This window comes from Lutzomyia longipalpis, chromosome 2 (genome assembly GCF_024334085.1).
Source record: "Lutzomyia longipalpis isolate SR_M1_2022 chromosome 2, ASM2433408v1".
Classification (NCBI taxonomy): domain Eukaryota; kingdom Metazoa; phylum Arthropoda; class Insecta; order Diptera; family Psychodidae; genus Lutzomyia; species Lutzomyia longipalpis.
Genome location: NC_074708.1, coordinates 1,691,350 through 1,709,975, shown reverse-complemented (window position 1 = coordinate 1,709,975; position 18,626 = coordinate 1,691,350). Strand labels below are relative to the sequence as shown.

Sequence of the window (18,626 nt, the reverse complement as noted above, 5' to 3'; positions counted from 1 at the left end):
ATTTTTTTGAGGGCGATCTGCAGTTAAACTGTTTTGTAGACAAAATAATTAAAATATGTCTAAAACATTTATTCAGAATTTGTATTTAGTATGTGAAATTAACTATCTACTGTCTTTACATTATGTACACAACTAACTCTCATTACATGTTTTTTTTTTCTTTTCTTTAACATGATTTTATAGTAATATATAGAATTACATACTTTATAATATATAAATATTAATACACAATTTATGTAGGTACTTATAATACAGCTAGAAATATTTTTTTGACAATCTAAATTTTAATTTTATTTAATTCTTTTACTTTTTTATATATTGAAAAGTTATAGGAGAGCAGAACAGTCTTAAAGAATACACAGTTTTGTTACATGATTTCGAACACTATATTTTGTATCCTATTTTATTTAAATACGAGTATATATTCCATGTTTCCTATCACTTTTGGTTGTTTATGCAAAAATTTTATTTTTTTAAACAATTATATTAAGACCACCTCATCATGTGAAAAGTTTTACATATTTTTACTATATTAAATTTGAAGAAAAAAATCAGCACTATATATCTGTAAATCCGTACCTGAGATATCCAGCATGCAAGTTTGGGAAAGACAAAATTAGCACAAGAAAAACTTTATACGTGTCTTTCATGACAAATTATGTTAAATAATCGACTTTTTAGCCACTAGCAATCCAAAGACATGATGTAGTGGGCTTATAATATTTAATTATTTACATACACTAAAACTGCAAATACATACCAATATTTTAAGACTATGAACTATATAAATTTTATCCGACTTCTAGAGGAAATAATATGTATATATGTATAAGTATACTTTATACAAGTTGTGTAGGTCAGATTTTTTTATTTCTTATTTGTGGAGTTTTTTTTTTTTTGAAAAAGAATATGAAGCATAGGTTGGATAATACAACAAACATATCTATAGGGTGGCCAAGAAGTTAGAACATGATTTTACCATCTAATAACTTTTGATAGGATTGAGATATCTAAAAAATTCTGACGACAAAAGACGCGTGATAAAATCATCAAATTACAATGAGCTAGGGGATGTTTTTGTAGAAGGAAAAAAAACTTTTGAACGAATTAATTTACAAAAAAGTCTATCATTGGGTCCCAAAAATACTAGAAATTTCAGAAGAAATTCTAAATTTGAAGGATTTCATTCCCGCTGAATGGGAGGGTTTTTGTCTGGAGGATATTTAAGAAGACTGTAGCAAAAATCCAAATGTAATTCAAATTGACTCATTTCTTTCAAAATATTTAAATGCTCGAGGAACGTCGCAAGCAAACTAAAATTTTAAGAAACTATAAAACGTCTTTGTCGGTAATTTCCATATTTTGATACAAATCTTAAGATTTTGACTTTGACTTCAAATAAAAAGCAAATAAAGAATTCACGCACCTTTTAGTAAAAGAATTTTTCAAATATCTCACTCCAATCAAAATGTTTTAGTTGATAAAATCATAATCCAACCTACTAGCCATCCTATATGTAATTATAATATTGTTTTTAGATAAAATTTACATTGTATAGGTACCTACATTTACATACATATACTTTCAATAAAGAAGAAATAAAGCAGTGATATAGTTCTCTTTACACCATATTTGGCAGAAAATAAATTTACTTTCGAAGAATCTAATCTATTGATTGCATGGAAATGGTTAAGTTTAATTTGTATTATGGTCTGCTCAATACTATGGAATGGTTTTGTAATGAATATTTCCATTTAAACATGTTCAAAATTATTAGAGCAAAGGGATACATTTTTTGCTACATTATTTTATCCAAATTTTAATTTAAAAAAAAAACTGTATCATGCTTCAGTTTTCAAAGTTCTGGAAATGGATGACAAACAATACTGGGTAACTAATTTATGATACTAATGAGTGAAAAGATGTAATACCTATATTTAGCATGCAACTAGGTATGCTAGGTATACGTTTTGTTTTCATAATTTACGAGAGGAATAAAATGAATAAAACATTAATATAATATCACACATTGATTGATGATTAAGAGCGCTTCCCTCAATATTGTTTCCTTTATCGTCACCAATTTATGCGATTGCCTACGATGCTGACTAGTTTTTGTCCACCATCAATTTTCGTTCTGGTCAAAATTGGCTCACAGCGCGGTCAAGCTCGCCCAAACATTGCAGTAACATCCCCCGTACTTTGCGAATGTGACATTCCACTACTATACTTGGCACTCCCCTGTGTGACATTGGTCGTTGATTTTCGTACATGGTAGGATCGATGTAGTGAATACTGACCATGCGGCTGATTAGCAACCGACGCAACACTTTCGAGATTACTCGTAGATGAGGTCAGGCCTGCGGAAGAATCCCCGATATTAGGTGGATTCAGCAGGACACATCGTAGCAATTCCCTACCTTTAGGCCGTTCTCCAGCTGTCTTTGGGGCATTTCTCGTTGATGGTGTCTTCAACTCTGGTAGTGTCATATTGGGTGTCTGCAAAAGGGATCTCTGTTGCTTTGGTTGCAGTAGTGTGGTTGACTGTCCAACGGGACCAACTTGTTGATTATCACTTGTAGAATTTTCCGTATCTTGCGATTGTTCACGATTGATAACCTTGGAGTGGTTGAATATTGATGATCCACTAGGTAGTAGCCATTCGTGTCGTGATGCTTCATCAGGTGTCATTCTCTTTGTATAGTCCCATCTAAAAAATTAAAAGAAATAAAATTATTCCCGAAAAAAAAAGAATATTTTTAACACAAACTTACTCTAGACAACGATTGACGAAATCTACAAATAAGCTGTCACTACAGCGGAGAGCAGATGATAAAGTTCTCGATCCGGGCTTTCTCTTTCTTCCTTTGGAATTTATAACACTCCTTGGACTCCCTCGAGAATCTTTAAATATTAAGAAATAAAGGAAAAACAAATTAATTTAAATATTTTTCTTTATTTTAAAATATTTATTTTCTAATATTGATTTAATTTAATTACCGAAGAAAAGACGCTTTCGTGTTGCCTGATTTATCAAGTCTTCTGGTGGTAGGCCTATTACTTCCATAATGCACGCTAATTGTTCAGCTTCATTTTCACCAGGAAATAGTGGATAACCTGTATATAATTCAGCTAATATACAGCCTAAAAAATTTAAGAATAACATTTAAGAAAAAAACTTTTTTTTTGTTTAATTGAGGAGAAAAAAAATATTCCAGAAATATATTTACCAAGACTCCACATATCAATTGGTGTACCATAGGGTAATCCAAGAATAACTTCTGGTGATCTGTAGAAACGTGATTGAATGTAGGTGTAAACCTTACGGTGTGCATAGCAGGAGCTTCCAAAGTCAATCACCTTAATAGAGCTACTACCACGTTGCTTAAGCAACACGTTTTCCTTTTAAAAATAAAGTCAAATTAAATTGTAAATTTCTGAGTAAATCCAATTATTTCTTTTTTTAAAAACTTACAGGCTTTAAATCACAGTGAATAATATTTTCTTGATATAAGAGCCTGAGACATTTGATTATGGAGTTACAAAATCTCCTTATAAGACTCAAACTGAATCCTTGGTAGTTGTTCTTCTTTATCAATTCATACAGATTCAGACTGAAAAGAATAAATTAAATTAAATACATTCAGTACTAAAAAAAATCTTTAAAAATGGTCAAGTATATGTAAGTAAATAGATAGGTATGTATACGTATTTAGAATTGTCACCTTTTCATTGTATAAGCGTAAAGAATAATGGATGTTTTTAGCATGAGATTATGCAAGAAATGTTAGAAATAGAATGTCACAATCTCACTAAGAAGGAGATGTGCTTTGTCATGGAAATAATTAATCAACTTGTTATATTTTGCTTTTCAATCAAGGAAAGAAACAACACGCGTGTATATAATAATAATAATAAGAGAATGAATCAATTCCTAATATTTGCGTTATATCAATTTTTATTGTAACTTCTTTTGGGGATTAAAGCTTCTCTTTTCCAACCCCTTCAATTTTTGTATTATTCCGCAATAGATACATTTTGTACATAAATTTTATGTATATGTATAGTATATAGTAATATGTATATATAGGATTTATGAAGGTAATTTGTAAGTCTAATTCAATATGCATGTTACAGACTGTTAGTAAAAATATACTACACATAGTTACGAAGACACGTGCATGCTTGTTGACAATTATTCTTCAATTGAAAAATCATCGATGAACGGAAATTTTGCTTCCTTTTTAACCATTATACAAATATTATATGTATTAAGTAGGTATGCGAAATTGTTATGTGCAACCTGACAAATTTTGATGACTCACAACATGACTATCGTTAAAAGTAGAAATTATGTTTATTTTATTTCATAATTCAAATAACAACCCTTGACATATGTATGTTTGTATTATGTGTACCTATCTACGTATACAATTGAGGAAAGATTTTTCAAAGTTGCGCATTAAATTTCTTTGCATGAATGCAGAAGAATTATGATAAAAAAAATAAATCTTTAGGAAATTAAAGAATATTAAATACCTCATCAGCTCAAATGTGATACAGAGGTGATTCCGGAAGTAGAAATAGTCCAACATGTGGATAACGTTGTGAGATCCATCCTTACTGAAAATCAAAATATTAAAGAGCGAAAATTAATTTTAAAAATAAAACTCATTAAATTTGAATTTAAAATTTACTCTTTCTTTCGCAGTTCTTCCAGAATTTTCACTTCCACCAATGCTTGATGGTGGAATCTTTTCTTATTCCTTATGATTTTAATTGCAACATGTTGATTTGTTTTGTGGTCAAGAGCTCGAATCACCTGCCCGAAACTTCCTTTACCAATGACCTCAAGAATTTCATATCTATAGCTGATATGGTCATGGACCACCTATGAAATTTTAAAGAAAAATTAACAATAAAAAATATTTAATATTATCAAAAGACTATTTATTTTACCTTATTGTAACTTCCATTGTCGTAATCATACCCACAGTTGAGGGCAGTTCCTGGTTTAGCATTAATCTTGCATGCATCTAAACCAAGATACCAAATTTCTGGATACTTTTCAACTTCTTGACGTTCGTATTCGGTTAATCGGCTATTGTAGAGTTCCAGTACTTCTACACACAAATTAACAAAAGATATTCATTTAATAAAAAAATGTAATACTTTTTATTTGAAATCTTTTACCTGTGGGTGTCATTGGAATTGATTTAGTTGTATCAAGGTGATCCATGGATGATGAATTGTTATTACTTTGGGGACTAAGGGGCGGTAGGGTGTTCCCCAGGGGATCCAAAGTCCCATTTCTACCGCTTCTTTGTCCACCACAGAGGGAAGAGAGATCAATTCGCGATCCCGATAAACAAACTTCGCGTTCCCTTCGGCACTTTTCATTGTCTATTTGCACCTGTAGACAATAGGAAAGAAATCTCTTGTTATTCTTTTCAAAAAGAAAGAGAAATGAATTTTGTTATTGACAATGACACTATAATAATATTATATACACAACAATACATATTTTAGATATTAATAAACTAAACATATAGAAAGGAAAGAAAAATCATATTTTTAATACTTCCTAAAAGCTATATATGTACCCTCTTTATACTCTCAAGTTCAGATTTAATTCAATTATAGGTTAAAAAAAAACCACTTTAGCTGTGATTCACGTGACTCGCTGTGTAAACATTGATGCACATTGATGTCTCAATAATTGGATTTTCAAGAATAAAAATAAAGAAACCTCTACAAAAATTTTAGAGATTTTTCCTAAATTATTTTTAAATCTCAAAATAAAAAAAAGAGAATTCTCCTAATCATTTAACTACCCCATTGATATAATTCTTTTTCATTAGAAATCCAATGTCACTCGCATCGTGTTATAGGTATGTATAGAGGTATTATTATATTAGGCATGTAACACATTTGATTGAAGCTCGAATTGTTGCTGTGGCATCACCCCCACGTCAAGCAGTTTTCGTACTTTTCCTTCGTCCTCTTGTTCGCATATACATAGGTAACATATTCTTTGTGGGTGTGGGGGTACCTTAAATCAAATCCAAGAGGGGTTTTGCCGTCGCACTTTTGTCTTCTAAAAATAATTGTGGCCATTTTATTTTTAGCAACCGTAACATTGGATTTTCAATACGAGCACTTCCTATTATTAAAAGCAAATAGGGAAGTGATTATTATTTGATAATAAATTACAAGTAAGAAAATAAAATCAATTCCACATTGCCTCTTAATTAGTTAAAAAAAATATATCAAAGACCAGTGATCACACACAAATTACAAAAAAAATCTCTTTCAAGTTTATTCCTCTCAAGAATATATACAAGGTCATTAATAGAATCACAAGACGTGATTCCTCGAAGAAATTCCATTAATTTTACGTTTTTGGTTAAATTAAATTACAATGTGGAATATAAATTAAAACTATTCCAATTTCTTGTTATCAATATGAAATTTTTCAATAACTCTTTAGTACTCATTACTTTTTTTTAACCCTTTTACGATCACAGGACACTCTCAAACATTGAAATATGTAATTTATTCTTTCAGAGGACACTTATTAGTCCTTCAAGTCATCTAACGGCCTTTAGTATGTAAGAAGGAATCTTATTAATCCAACTGTGTAAAATTTGTGTATCCCTAGAGCTTGAGAATAAATATAAATTATTGGAAACGTCGCTGAATGCAGAAAAGCTGCGTTTTTCTAGTCCCTTTCCTGACTGCTTTTCCGACGATTTTCTCTTACACAATCACGGTCGTTAAATCTTATCTGCTTTAGTATGTGAATTAAGAACATTTCTAACTTTGAAATAAATGTTCACTGAATTAGCATGAGATCTATTGGACACCAAAGGGTTAAAATTATTCTATTGCCGTATTTGTTGGTCATTGTAATGCAAAGTTCACAATATACCTACGTAATGGTTCTAAATGAAATAGAATTCTCAAATCTACATTATTATTTCTTATAATTGAATGAGCATCGTTAAAAAAAACACTTACAAGTTCTCGTTCCAACATGATTCTTTTGAGTTGTTTTCTTTTTCTTTTTCACTGTATAAAATTATCAATAAATTCACGTGAGATGCCTAATTTTTTCCATTCTTATCTTTTACGTATTCACTTGATGTAAGTACATAATTTAGAAGTTCTTTTAATTGGAGTAGAAGAAAATGCTTTAAATCAAACACTTTTGGTTCCAAGTTTAGAAATAAAAAAGAAAAGAGAAAATATTCTTGATAAATCAGTACAAAAAAATTTGGCGAGTACTATAAAAAGAAAAAACTTGATCTAAAAAATGCAGAGAGAGAGCTAAAATTATCTAATTGGCAGAATTTCTGCAATACGATATGTGAACAAAATAGAGTTATTTAGCAAAAGTGTAATAAATCATTGAATGTAGAACGGGTAGATTCATAAAAAAATACCTATATGTATATTTAAATTGCATTAAGTTTCACTTTTGTAATTATTTTCTTTATCATCCTTCTTTGGAAGTAATTGAAAAGAAAATTCTACAAAATATAAAAGCTCAATTACATGAAATTTATTTTTTCTTTTAACATTTAAAGATTCGCTTTGGATGCAAACAAATCAGAAATTGATTTATTTACAATGAAAAAAATTTATCACTTCACCAAACATTGAAAGCATAGCGCTTTAGAGAGCAAAAAAAAACAACACTCGGTGTGGAATTGAAAGAATTTTTGGCAATTGACTTCGATATTGATCTGCATCACCAATTATATATTGCACATAAATATGTGAAGTATGCAAACTTGGTGAACAATCTAAGAGGATATTTTCTCTGTCTCCCCTACAGTTTCCCGCATAATTATTATGAAAATTACATAATTTGATGATACTGTGATCTTCTTAGATTTATTATCGAATCTCCTGCACGTAAATAAACTTTTTCTCTACTCGATATTTTTAAAGGTAGTTCATTAAACGACAAACACATTTTTTCTGCAAATTGTGTCTAAATGTTTTCAAATAAACTATCAAAGTTCAAAAAAAGAACATTATGTTTTAATACAGAGTGCTGTTAATTATTTGAATTCTCAATTTTATAAGGTGAATATACTCGCATGGTTTCACACGATTTATTTATAAACGTATAGGTAGGCATCTCTTTAAAAAAAAACAATAAAAATACCAAATAAAATCAAATAACATGAAATTTCTTTGCATGAAGAGTATTGAACATGTGGGCGTTTTTTCTCTTTGGCTTGAAAATCAGTGAAATCAATAGACATGGACTTTTTTATGCCCTGAAGATTTTTTTACATTATTTTTTGAATTTCAATTCCATATTAACTTTTGCCAAAAGCTTTTTCTATACTTTTCATTTGAAAAAAAAAAGCTCATTAAAGTGTATTTTGAATACCTAATAAATAATTTATTAATTATTTAATATTGCCATGCATGTGGAATCTTAATTTTATTTAAACGTGAGTTGAATTAAAAATAAATCTCAAAGCGAAGAAAAAAATTTAGTTGTTTTCAATATTCTTAAAGAATGAAAAAAAATCTTTCAAGAATCATTACCCACAGTGACATTCAATTTCTAATTAAGTTGCTCTTCCAATACGAAATTAACGAAAACGACATAAAATTCCGGATTATGGGACAAAGGAATTAATTAATATTTGCATAGCAAAGGTAATTTCTTTTATGTTTTATTTATACATAAAAAAAAATGCAAGGGAATGAGATGATTTGTCGCTTAGAATATCGTATGATTTATTTCAACAATACACACAGAAAATCAACACAAATTCTTTTCCACCTCACTTCCAACCATCGTCACAATTAAATCTCTCTTGCTCACACTCGCGGTCTCCTCTATAACAAATTTAAGTATTCCTTCTCTATCTAGAGATACTTGTTCCACCAAGTAAATGTAGCCTCTACACACTACCTCTACATTATGTGGACCTCACTCACCGAATAACTAGTCAAGACTGAAAAAATTTCTCACAGAGAGACCGTCAAATATAATGAAACTTGCGCATTCTTACACTCTCTCAGAGAGAGAGTTTAATAAGTAAAAAGGGGAGCATGGGGTAAGTTAACCAAGTTCCATAAACCTATCTAAGCTTTTAGACTTAACCATATATATATGACAATTTATCAGCCTAGACCTTCATAATATAATTCTTTTTCTATGTAGAAGAGAAACTGAAAAATTTCCCAATTTCTCTAACCCCATGCTCCCCTATAGGTCTTTCTATGCAACGATAAACCGAGAAAAACGTAAATATACATGGGAAATAGAAAGAGATGGATAAAAAATTATAAAGAGAAATATTTTATTGAACCCTCTCTGACTATGTATGTATATGATTGATATAAAATTCGTGCTCTTTCTCTCTCCCTCTCTATTTTCTTGGTGAGACTACGGACAGTTTCTTTGTTAATGGCGTTCCCCACTGAGGAATTTTGCTGTTTTCTATGTATAAAAATGAGGAATTTCCCCAAGTATGCAAATATATAATGCACAAATAAATTCATTTTCTATTAAGTAATAAAATCAATCATTTACGAGGCCAACGAAATTAAAGGAAAAGGAACAAAGTAAATAAATATTACATGTTTGCCTGTATATACACATAGTCTTGGCGCAGCATCCAGCCCATGGAGACACACCTGACCCTGTTGAGTTGATGAGGTCATGGATGAATACTATCGCAATGTATATGTAAGAATGCTTTCTCGACAAATGATTTTCTTCTCAAAATTTCTTTTCTAAGCAGTTGGACATTTCTTTTTGTCTTCAAATAAGCATAAACGGAAATTTGAACCGATATGTATATAAATAAAAAAGAATTAATTTTGATTAGTAAGCATTATGTGTTCCTTATTGCATTGCATGATTAAGCAATTAAAAGAAAAATGATATATGTATATTCTACACATAAAGAGAGAGATAGAAAGAACTAAAAATAAATCAGAGCTGCTACAGCATAGTAAAGAGACCCTGATGACCTCAGTATGTGATAATTTTTTCTTTCTTTAACCAAACCATCCCATATAGTACTACATACTATTATTTTTATATTTTCCTTAATTCAGCATTTTAGCTGAGAATATTTCAAAAAGAAAAAAAATGTTTTATCGAAATTAAATTTCTCTTTTTTATCATCTGAATTTTTGTTTGATTGATATAATCTAACTATAGTGTTCATGTTTTTAGGGATGTGTCAAATTTAATGCGCCGATCAATAAAATCCTCTGAATGTTTCGTAATACCTATAGGTAGGTACATAACATACAGTATAAGAGAGTAAAGAGATGAGAAAGATGAGAGAGGATGTATCTAAAATGAAAGCGTATTTCTCAAACTATAGGACGTGTACTATACCTTTAAAGAAACTTTATAGTTTCAAGGTAAATTTGAGAATTAAATAGTTTTAATTTATTTGAAATTTCACTTATTTCCATTTTATTAATATATTTAAAATAGTTTTGTAAAATACATAATTCTACCATCTAAATCATCCGTGATTCAGTGAGTTGGGTTTATTTTTTGTAAATAATGGGTTACTTTCGTTGTTTTCGCACTTCCCTATATTTCCATTTTACGCCACGATGATCATTTCAAAATATATATACTCAATTGAGTATTAAAAAATACAACTTTAAACGCATTTGACCTCAATAATGTTTCACTAATTACTCAGGATATGACTCTATTTGATTGTAATCTTTGTATTTATTATGTATAAATATTGAAAGTTAAGTTTTAGTTTCATATTTTTTTTGCTATAAAAAAAGTACAATGATTTTTTAGGTCAAATATCTATTATATTTTACGTGATTTCACTTGGTGGTAGAGGGACGTATACTATATGGGGTGTCCTACACAAAGAAACTTCTTTTTTTATTACATGTTCACTTTCTTAAAACAAAAAACAATCTCTTTGCTGTGAGAATAACATTTTAATTAGGACAAAATACTGGAATTTATTTAATTTACTTGAAATTTTGTGCAAAAAGTTCTAAACTTTTTTATGAAAGTACGTAAGAACTTTTTATGATATTTTTATTCACATAAAATCAGCAAATTTGGATTAATTATAAATTGTTAAATGATAAAAAAAATGTATTTGTTCGACATTCACAAGGAATCTTATCTAATCCCCCATTTAATCTTTATTAATTTTACTCTAATTTCATTTGATAAACTATTATTGAAAAGTTAGGTAATAAGAAAAGACTTGCTTTGCATGTAATATGTTGATGATTTGGAATTGAGTATATATACCAACATTATGATGAAGCACGTATGATTATATATAATCAAGAATATATAAGTATACCGGAAGATAATAGAAATTATCACGTCTTGTTTTATAAACATTATTTGTCAATATTCCATGGGTTAGCAGGTCAAACAGGCCACCCGATTGATTAACGTACGCATCTGGCAGAAAAGGCGATTGTAGAAAAAAATGCTTACAGTGCGAAAATATATTCTAATAATATAGTATAGTTAAATTTTGATTAAAGACGCCAAAATTTATCTTATCAAATAAAAGAATATTTTATCATGGTGTTAGTACATATAGCAAAACAAGACTCAAAATTGTGTGACGCACCACGTGCTACTGAGAAGTAAATTACTAATTTCCATTTTTCCCCCAAAAAAAAATTATCATTCAAAATAAAATTAGAAAAGAATTAAAAAGTGACTCACCTGAACTTGAAGCATACCGCATGAATTTGATAAGTCTGCTCCAATATACCAAATTGCTTTTGATTTTAGATGAAACTCTTTTCTTTTTTTTTCTAATTGAAGCAAAAAAATTGTCTTTTTGATGTATAATTTTTCTTTCACAAAAAACAATCACAACTGTGCTTTTCTTGTAGGTATAACTATATATACCTATCAATTGTGAATTTCACTTTTCTAGAAATATCACCTTTCCAATGCACTTGTTTCACAAAACCACTTTATGTAGCAGCAAGAGAAATCAAGACTAATATGCTTTGATACCTCCACAATACCCCTTTTTTCTTGCTTCTAAAAATGCAACTCTATCAAAATCGGAGTATTATATAATATGGGATCAATTTATTAATGATTCTCAATATTTTAATCACACCATTAAGGGGAATTGAGTGCAATGTGGGTACATTGTACTTCCGTAAATAAATTTGTGGAAGTGAATTGAAATATTATTGGAATTGCGGGAATTATCGTCTGGTCACGACCGAGTTCAATTTTCAACTGATCGCAATGAAATTGTCTTGCCTTATAGCCCCACGTCTTAGCGCTCTTTTTTTCTTCGCGATAACTTTCCGTTACACCGCATAGCTTTCCAGCGACCATTTACGCCATTTACAACCACCACATTGAACCAACTGGTTGCGTTGCGATGTATATTTTATTATATGTACACGCCGATGATGCCAACCCATGTCGCGATGAAGCAGCCTGCACACCAGAATAAAACAAATTAAATGCTTATAAGAATATCAGAGTAGAAGTGATTTCACTGAGACTCAGCTGGATGGATGATAATACGTAAGATAAAATTTGGAGAATACCCGCGACTATGAATAACTCATTAATGAAAATTCCATGAAAATTTGTGACGCGACCAGAAGCTGGACTTTTTTCTCAAGAAATGTTTGTCACAGAGAGACTACACCAACCAATTGATTCGTCCATGCCTCTCAGCTGAATCGCAAGTCATGACATGAGCGACCCAAGATTTCACGACAATGTTTTAAAATAAATATTATCGTACTCATACAGAGTACTTTACTACTCTGCCTGTAATTATGCCTTTAGACGCTATCATAAATAACCAACTAAACTTCTTTATCATTATAAGCACATTTTTTTTGTTGCTGTTTTAGATAATATCACGTGTGTACTCCAAACTCAATAAAAAATAAAATAAATTCATGCTGATTATGTAATAATCATTGGGGTGATAAATAATTAGGTATTGTCTATTCAAAGGGGGATGTTTTAAAATTTAACTGATGGTTCACTGTCTCTGTGGGAATATCCAAACACAATTCGAGGGTTGGAAAATATACTATACTAACTCATTTTTGTTGATTTTCAGGAGAGCGATTTGAAGTTTGAGATTTACATTGCTTCTTATGTAAAACTTTTTACAGTTATCGCTGTAACTTTGTAGGGAACAAATATTCGAATTTGTCCTTTTGAGGGAAGATGAAGGACATCAAAAGCTATCGAAAAATGCGTTAAAAATATACTATACTAACTCGACTTAGTATAGTGTATTTTCCAACCCTCGAATTATCACACAGAGAAAAATGTCCCATTTACCAAATGCGATTAAAATTACTCGCAGTTTCGGTTTATGAGCCTTACGCAGATTCGCACAATACGAGCTTCTGGAATTGACACATTTTTAATACAGTCCATGTCCACATTTACGAATAAAATTGGTACAGAAAAATATTCCCAAATCGTGGCAAGATTTTTTAAATTTATTGTCTAACTGATCTGTTGATTTTATTCAATAAATAAAAACAAATAAGAAAAATTAGCTTTTATCCCAATTTATCTACCCAAGAACATTTTTTTTTCAGCACTGTATTTGATGATAAGAGGGCAAAATTATTCTTTTTGGAAACTTTTGAACTTACGTGACTCTTACTCCCTTGATCTAGCACATTTTTCAACTAATATATTCTATCAAAAATTATTTATGAATGATTTTTAAACATTTTAACACTTGGAGGACAAAACTGATACTTGCTACCAATTTGAATCTTAAATCGCCAAAAATAAAATCTATTGGACTTATCTTGATGAATTTAGCATCTTATATGTAGGGAATTTTAATTACTTTAAGATAACAGAAAGAAAATCTCGAGAAAAGCCTTTTCTTTGGAAAATAATTAAGGTCAAAGTCAGAATCCAACGCGGAGGACAAAATTGGTACTCAGTACCAGTCAAAATCCCATTCATATTTAGCCTTTATTTTGAGGTTATGTTTTCTCATATTTCTCCCGGATAAAAATCATTAATGTGGACACATTTTCTTGCCGGAAGTGACTAAATAGTGTCTTGAAGAATCAAAGTTTGTGATGATTTAGGCGCAATAATAAATTAAGCAAAACTGCAGCTAAAAAAGTCGTTTGAATTGGCAATTTTGCATAGATTCTACGCAATTTTTCAGTAACGATTTTTTCAATTAAATATTTAGTAATTAGTTGCAGGAATGCTTGAAGGAGATCAAGAATTAGTGAAACTTTTGATCCTCGTTCAATAAACTGATTAATAATTAATTATTGAGCATATTTTATCAGCTGGTATTTAGTACCAATTTTGTCCTCCAGTGTTAAGAAAAATTTTTTTTCAATTAGAAACGTCAAAAAGAGAAAAAAAATCACCATTTAATGATTTTCCAGTGATTCAATTTTACGAAGAAAAGTGCGAGTGAATGTGATTGATTATTCGTATTTTAGAGAGATTCGCAAAAACGGAATAGTTCACTACCATTTTTGGACTTTCTTTCTGTGTGTACCTACACTTTGACTGGAAGTGAATTAGAGATATAGCAAAAGTATTTAGGACACGGACAATTGATAAAGTGCACACACATATTAAGAGAAAATATAATCAAGCTTTTTTTTTTGGTGAAACAAAGCAAAGATTTTAGCCTAATTTACTAAAGGCGGTCAAAGATGATATCTCTACGGTGGTGGCACAAATGTTTCAAAAAAAATTAGATTGACTTAAATGCGTGATATTTTCCTTCATTTCTTTCATGATAGCATTTACTCTGCTACATATAATGTTGAAGAAAATTATTAAATAAATATTGAATGTAATAAAATTAAATCCAAAGCAGAACTTTTTGGTAAAAAAAAACTTTTTTTCTTGTATTGTATAGAAATATAAATTATACAGATAAAATGTTATCTTTTTGAATTAATCTTGCTCTGTGAAAAACTAGAGGAATTTTCCATACAGTTATAAATATTCAAAAAGAAAATATACATTTTTTTATATACACTATATATGTAAATGATTTATTGTCACGAACGATAGTAATCGCAATAATTTTACGATGTCTTATGCAGAATTTTAATTTAACTCTATCAATTGATAAAATAAATTAGTTAAAGATTTATTGTAGAATAATTTATGTTTTTTTTTTGTTGCTTGTGTAACCTTCATGAAATTATAAGAAAGTTTTTTTTTTTCATTGTATTTGCATGCTTTATTTTTTTTAAACATAGTCGCAAAATACTTTGGTGGACTTTTAAACATATTTCTCATTGTTGATATTATAAGTAGGTAGGGAGAAAAGGAATAGGAAAGAGAACTATATATACATACGTTAAACTTTTCCGCAGTGATTAATCGTGAGATTATTACAATGCAATGCTATATTATTTTTTTTCTTCATAAGTTTTCATGTCAACGTTATATAGAATAAATCGATTTATTATGCTTCCTGTAAACTCTTTAAATTATTTAGCTTTCTGTATTAATCTGCAAAACATTTTTTTCTTCTATTAGTTGAAAGAAAAATCATTTAGAAGCTGAATTGGTACGCACTGTATACGGTGGTGTGTATGTTGTACACACAGTTGCTAAGGAAAAGCAATTTGATGACGACAGTTTTTTTTTCATGCCATTTTGGAAGAGAAAAAAAAAGTATAATGTTAATTCGTCAATGCCGGAACTTATGGATGGATGGAATTTAATTATTCTTACAATAATGATAATAACTCTTTTTTTTTTCTTGTGGAAAGTATTGAATTTGCAAATGAAGCAAGTTGAAAAGGTCGACAGGAAAGTATATCTCATTAAATGCGATATAAGTTTTTTGTTTAATACCTATTAATAAATTTACGATGCCAGATATAATATGAAAATTAATTGAGGTACAAAAACAATGTAATAAGTATGAGCAAAAGGGACAAACTTAGTAGGAAAATTCAAGAAAATTTGAAGTAAATCGCGTGACAGTGAACAATATATTTTCTATTCATAATGTTTTAAAAGTTTTCAATCCATTATTGCATTAGATAGGTTGAGTTCTGAATTTATATGTCTATTAAAACAGTTTGTTTTGTTAAATTATTATGCTGTACCTCCAACATTATACCCATGTTCGTTCACATCTTCTCCCCTCCGCTCCTGGGCATGGTAAAATAATAACTTTTTGCTTGTTAACTAAGAAAATAAAAAGGAAAAAAAATATAACGAAATGTCTAATTTTGGGATTTCTTTGCTAAATATGTACAGTACATATATATAGTTATGTATGCAGCATATTGAGCGACAAAACTTTAGAAGATAATGCTGCCCACGTTGTAAAAACTTTCCGACCTTTCTTTAGAGCTTTTCTAATGTTTAAAAAAAAATTACCGCAGCATGACCAAAAAAATTTCCAAATAATAAATAATTCTTTAAAAATATGTATAATTATGTTTTATCATACCTATTTAGTACAATCTCGAGTTGCCAAAATTGTCTCCTCTTGTGTTCAAACGGCAATTTTCTCCTTTACAAAATGTCCCGATGAGTTGAAGTAAACAAAGAGAACAGCTGCAGCCACCCTTGCTTGTAGTTCTTGCTGACTGGAATCATGAGCCCATTCGACTCTTCCCCAGTAGCCCAATTGGAATTCCTCTTCAAGTCGTGACAGCAAAACTGCTCGTTCTGTTGTGAGGAATCGATCCAAGGCAGCAAAAGTGAGGATAACTGATTTGAGGCTGTCCACAGCATATGTAATTCCATGCAGAGCGGACTCCCGGTGGGACATTAAATACTTCCCAACATTCATTCGTGTCTCCGAGGAGACGTGTGGTGTATTGATGTCCCGGCTTTTCTTCAGATTCCCCCCAAATCTCTCATTGAACCACGCAATAACAGGATCCCATTCCTTGGTCTGCACAGCAGCTAAGTCATCCTCCTCACCACACTGAAAGAGTACAGTGTCTGTGGGTAAGTAGTTGACGATGTAGTTGGTGAGATCAACTTTAGTTAATCTATTGGGATTATCAATGGCTGTATTGCAGAGGGACGTGAGATGCATGCTTGTACGATCAATTGTCTCACGCTGAGCATCCCATTCTGCAGCTACGGCAATGGCCAGGGATTCATTGTCAACTTGAAAAACCTTCCCTCCTGGGGTCTTCAGTTTTCTCTGATCCAACATAACCTCGTATTTCCCATCGCAAAAGGAAATGTTGGTTTTCCGGTAGAATCTCTTCACCGTTGCTATTGATGGATTTGTTGTTTACATTTTCTTTTAGCATTTCAACCAATTGTTTTTACATGAATGAAAACTAATTTACTCACCGTAGTTTCTACTGAAACACCCAAATGAAACGGCCGGCTGCGGAAAGCGTGCCAATAGATTTTTTATCACTTTATTCATATTTTTCTTCTGACGGATTTTTTTTTATTTTTCACGCTGGTCTTGTTTTTATTAGATCATCTCATATTTATCCGAAGTTTTTCGCAGAGATTTTGAGGTTAAAATCAGTCAAAATATGAGATGACCCAATATCAGAAATCTCCGCTAGAAGCAGTACAATCGCTGAAATTGGCGGGAATGGCTCAAGAGAGTGGTTTTTCACAATTTTCTCGCGTTTTCCGCCGAATTTTCCATAAAAATCATGTTTTTCGCGCTTAGAAAGGAACGCCGTATTGATTGGCATCAAAAATTCAGAAAATTCACGAAAATCCATTTCCGGGAAAACAGAGTCGTGTAAAATCCCCAACCGTCAAAATTTCCGCCAGGCCCAAATTCCGCACAGAAAAGTTCCGCGGGGGCTCCCGATCACCGCGGAGTGCCCCAGGAGCTCTAAACATGTGTTTTATGCCAAAAAAAATTTACGAAAACAAAAGAAAAGCGCATTTTTGGAAAAGCATAAAAAAAGTTCGTTTATTACAAATTAATATCCGAGAATTCCCAGATATAGCACTTTTCACCAAAGAATCCCGAGGTAATTTAAAGAATTGTCGTTTAATAACGGTCGGAAATTTCCAAAAAATCTTTTTTTTATTGAAAAACTAAATAAAAAACTTAATGATAAATATTTATTACTCTAGGCTAGAGCAAAAATTAGCTAACTTAATTTTTTTTGAAAGTTTTCGCAGTTTTCGGCAGTTTTCTTTATTTTTCATAATTTTTTTTTGTGTGTTTTTGTGGTAAAAAATTATTTTCTACGTGTAAATGAAACTTTCTGATTGAATTGTAGGAAATTGGGAAATTAAGAGGTGTAAAAAGACAAATCCAATCAAGGACGCGATCAACATAACCAAACAAAAGTAGAATTTTTCGCTTTTTGTAACACTTAATTTGATAATGAAATTCGGGGAAAAAGTGTTCAGATTGTAAATTAATTTAGGAAGAAAGTCTTCCAATACATTTTTTTGGGCTTGCAGAAATTTCATGATGTTGAAAAAACTCTAGAGGAGCTGAGGTAGCGTCTCTCGACTTCCGGACACCCCAAGCGAAAGAAGAACCTGTGAGTTAAACTGATACCATTAAAACCTCATAAACTGCCAATTTTGCGGATTTTCTACGGAATTAAAGTCTTGCGGAAATGCTAGAGAGATAAAAAACCTTCGAATTAAAAGAAAAACATTA

At 30.6% G+C, this 18,626-nt stretch overlaps 2 protein-coding genes across 16 annotated transcripts; both read right to left on the bottom strand.

The window, feature by feature from the left end:
• Positions 1-54: 54 nt before the first annotated feature.
• LOC129788535 (dual specificity tyrosine-phosphorylation-regulated kinase 2) lies at positions 55-11,829 on the bottom strand. 11 transcript variants are annotated; one of them, XM_055824687.1, is made up of 12 exons: positions 8,783-8,992; positions 7,021-7,207; positions 5,194-5,413; positions 4,960-5,123; positions 4,698-4,891; positions 4,540-4,623; positions 3,476-3,614; positions 3,231-3,402; positions 3,001-3,144; positions 2,775-2,904; positions 2,421-2,710; positions 55-2,360 (listed from the first exon to the last, which is right to left on the bottom strand). In XM_055824687.1, the coding sequence occupies exons 2-12, from the start codon at positions 7,036-7,038 to the stop codon at positions 2,164-2,166; spliced, it is 1,752 nt and encodes a 583-aa protein (XP_055680662.1). In that variant the 5' UTR covers positions 7,039-7,207; positions 8,783-8,992; the 3' UTR covers positions 55-2,163. The 11 variants fall into 11 exon arrangements, with proteins under 11 accessions (XP_055680662.1, XP_055680663.1, XP_055680664.1 ...); XM_055824688.1 differs by having other exon boundaries at positions 7,021-7,168; XM_055824689.1 differs by having other exon boundaries at positions 7,021-7,071.
• Positions 11,830-11,945: 116 nt separating this feature from the next.
• Positions 11,946-17,490, bottom strand: LOC129788542 (ATP synthase mitochondrial F1 complex assembly factor 2). 5 transcript variants are annotated; one of them, XM_055824719.1, is made up of 3 exons: positions 17,330-17,490; positions 16,467-17,248; positions 11,946-12,460 (listed from the first exon to the last, which is right to left on the bottom strand). In XM_055824719.1, the coding sequence occupies exons 1-2, from the start codon at positions 17,406-17,408 to the stop codon at positions 16,512-16,514; spliced, it is 816 nt and encodes a 271-aa protein (XP_055680694.1). In that variant the 5' UTR covers positions 17,409-17,490; the 3' UTR covers positions 11,946-12,460; positions 16,467-16,511. The 5 variants fall into 5 exon arrangements, with proteins under 5 accessions (XP_055680694.1, XP_055680692.1, XP_055680693.1 ...); XM_055824717.1 differs by lacking the exon at positions 11,946-12,460 and adding an exon at positions 15,209-16,198; XM_055824718.1 differs by lacking the exon at positions 11,946-12,460 and adding an exon at positions 15,209-15,612.
• Between the last annotated feature and the right edge of the window lie 1,136 nt (positions 17,491-18,626).

Excerpts from the sequence above, each read along its gene's own strand:
- LOC129788542 (XM_055824719.1), bottom strand. The coding sequence starts at position 17,408 with ATGAATAAAGTGATAAAAAATCTATTGGCACGCTTTCCGCAGCCGGCC. Across the intron at positions 17,249-17,329 it reads GTGTTTCAGTAGAAACTACG|CAACGGTGAAGAGATTCTAC; the intron begins GTGAGTAAATTA and ends ATCCATCAATAG.
- LOC129788535 (XM_055824680.1), bottom strand. Across the intron at positions 4,892-4,959 it reads ACAATGGAAGTTACAATAAG|GTGGTCCATGACCATATCAG; the intron begins GTAAAATAAATA and ends AAAATTTCATAG. Across the intron at positions 3,615-4,539 it reads ATCACATTTGAGCTGATGAG|TCTGAATCTGTATGAATTGA; the intron begins GTATTTAATATT and ends TATTCTTTTCAG.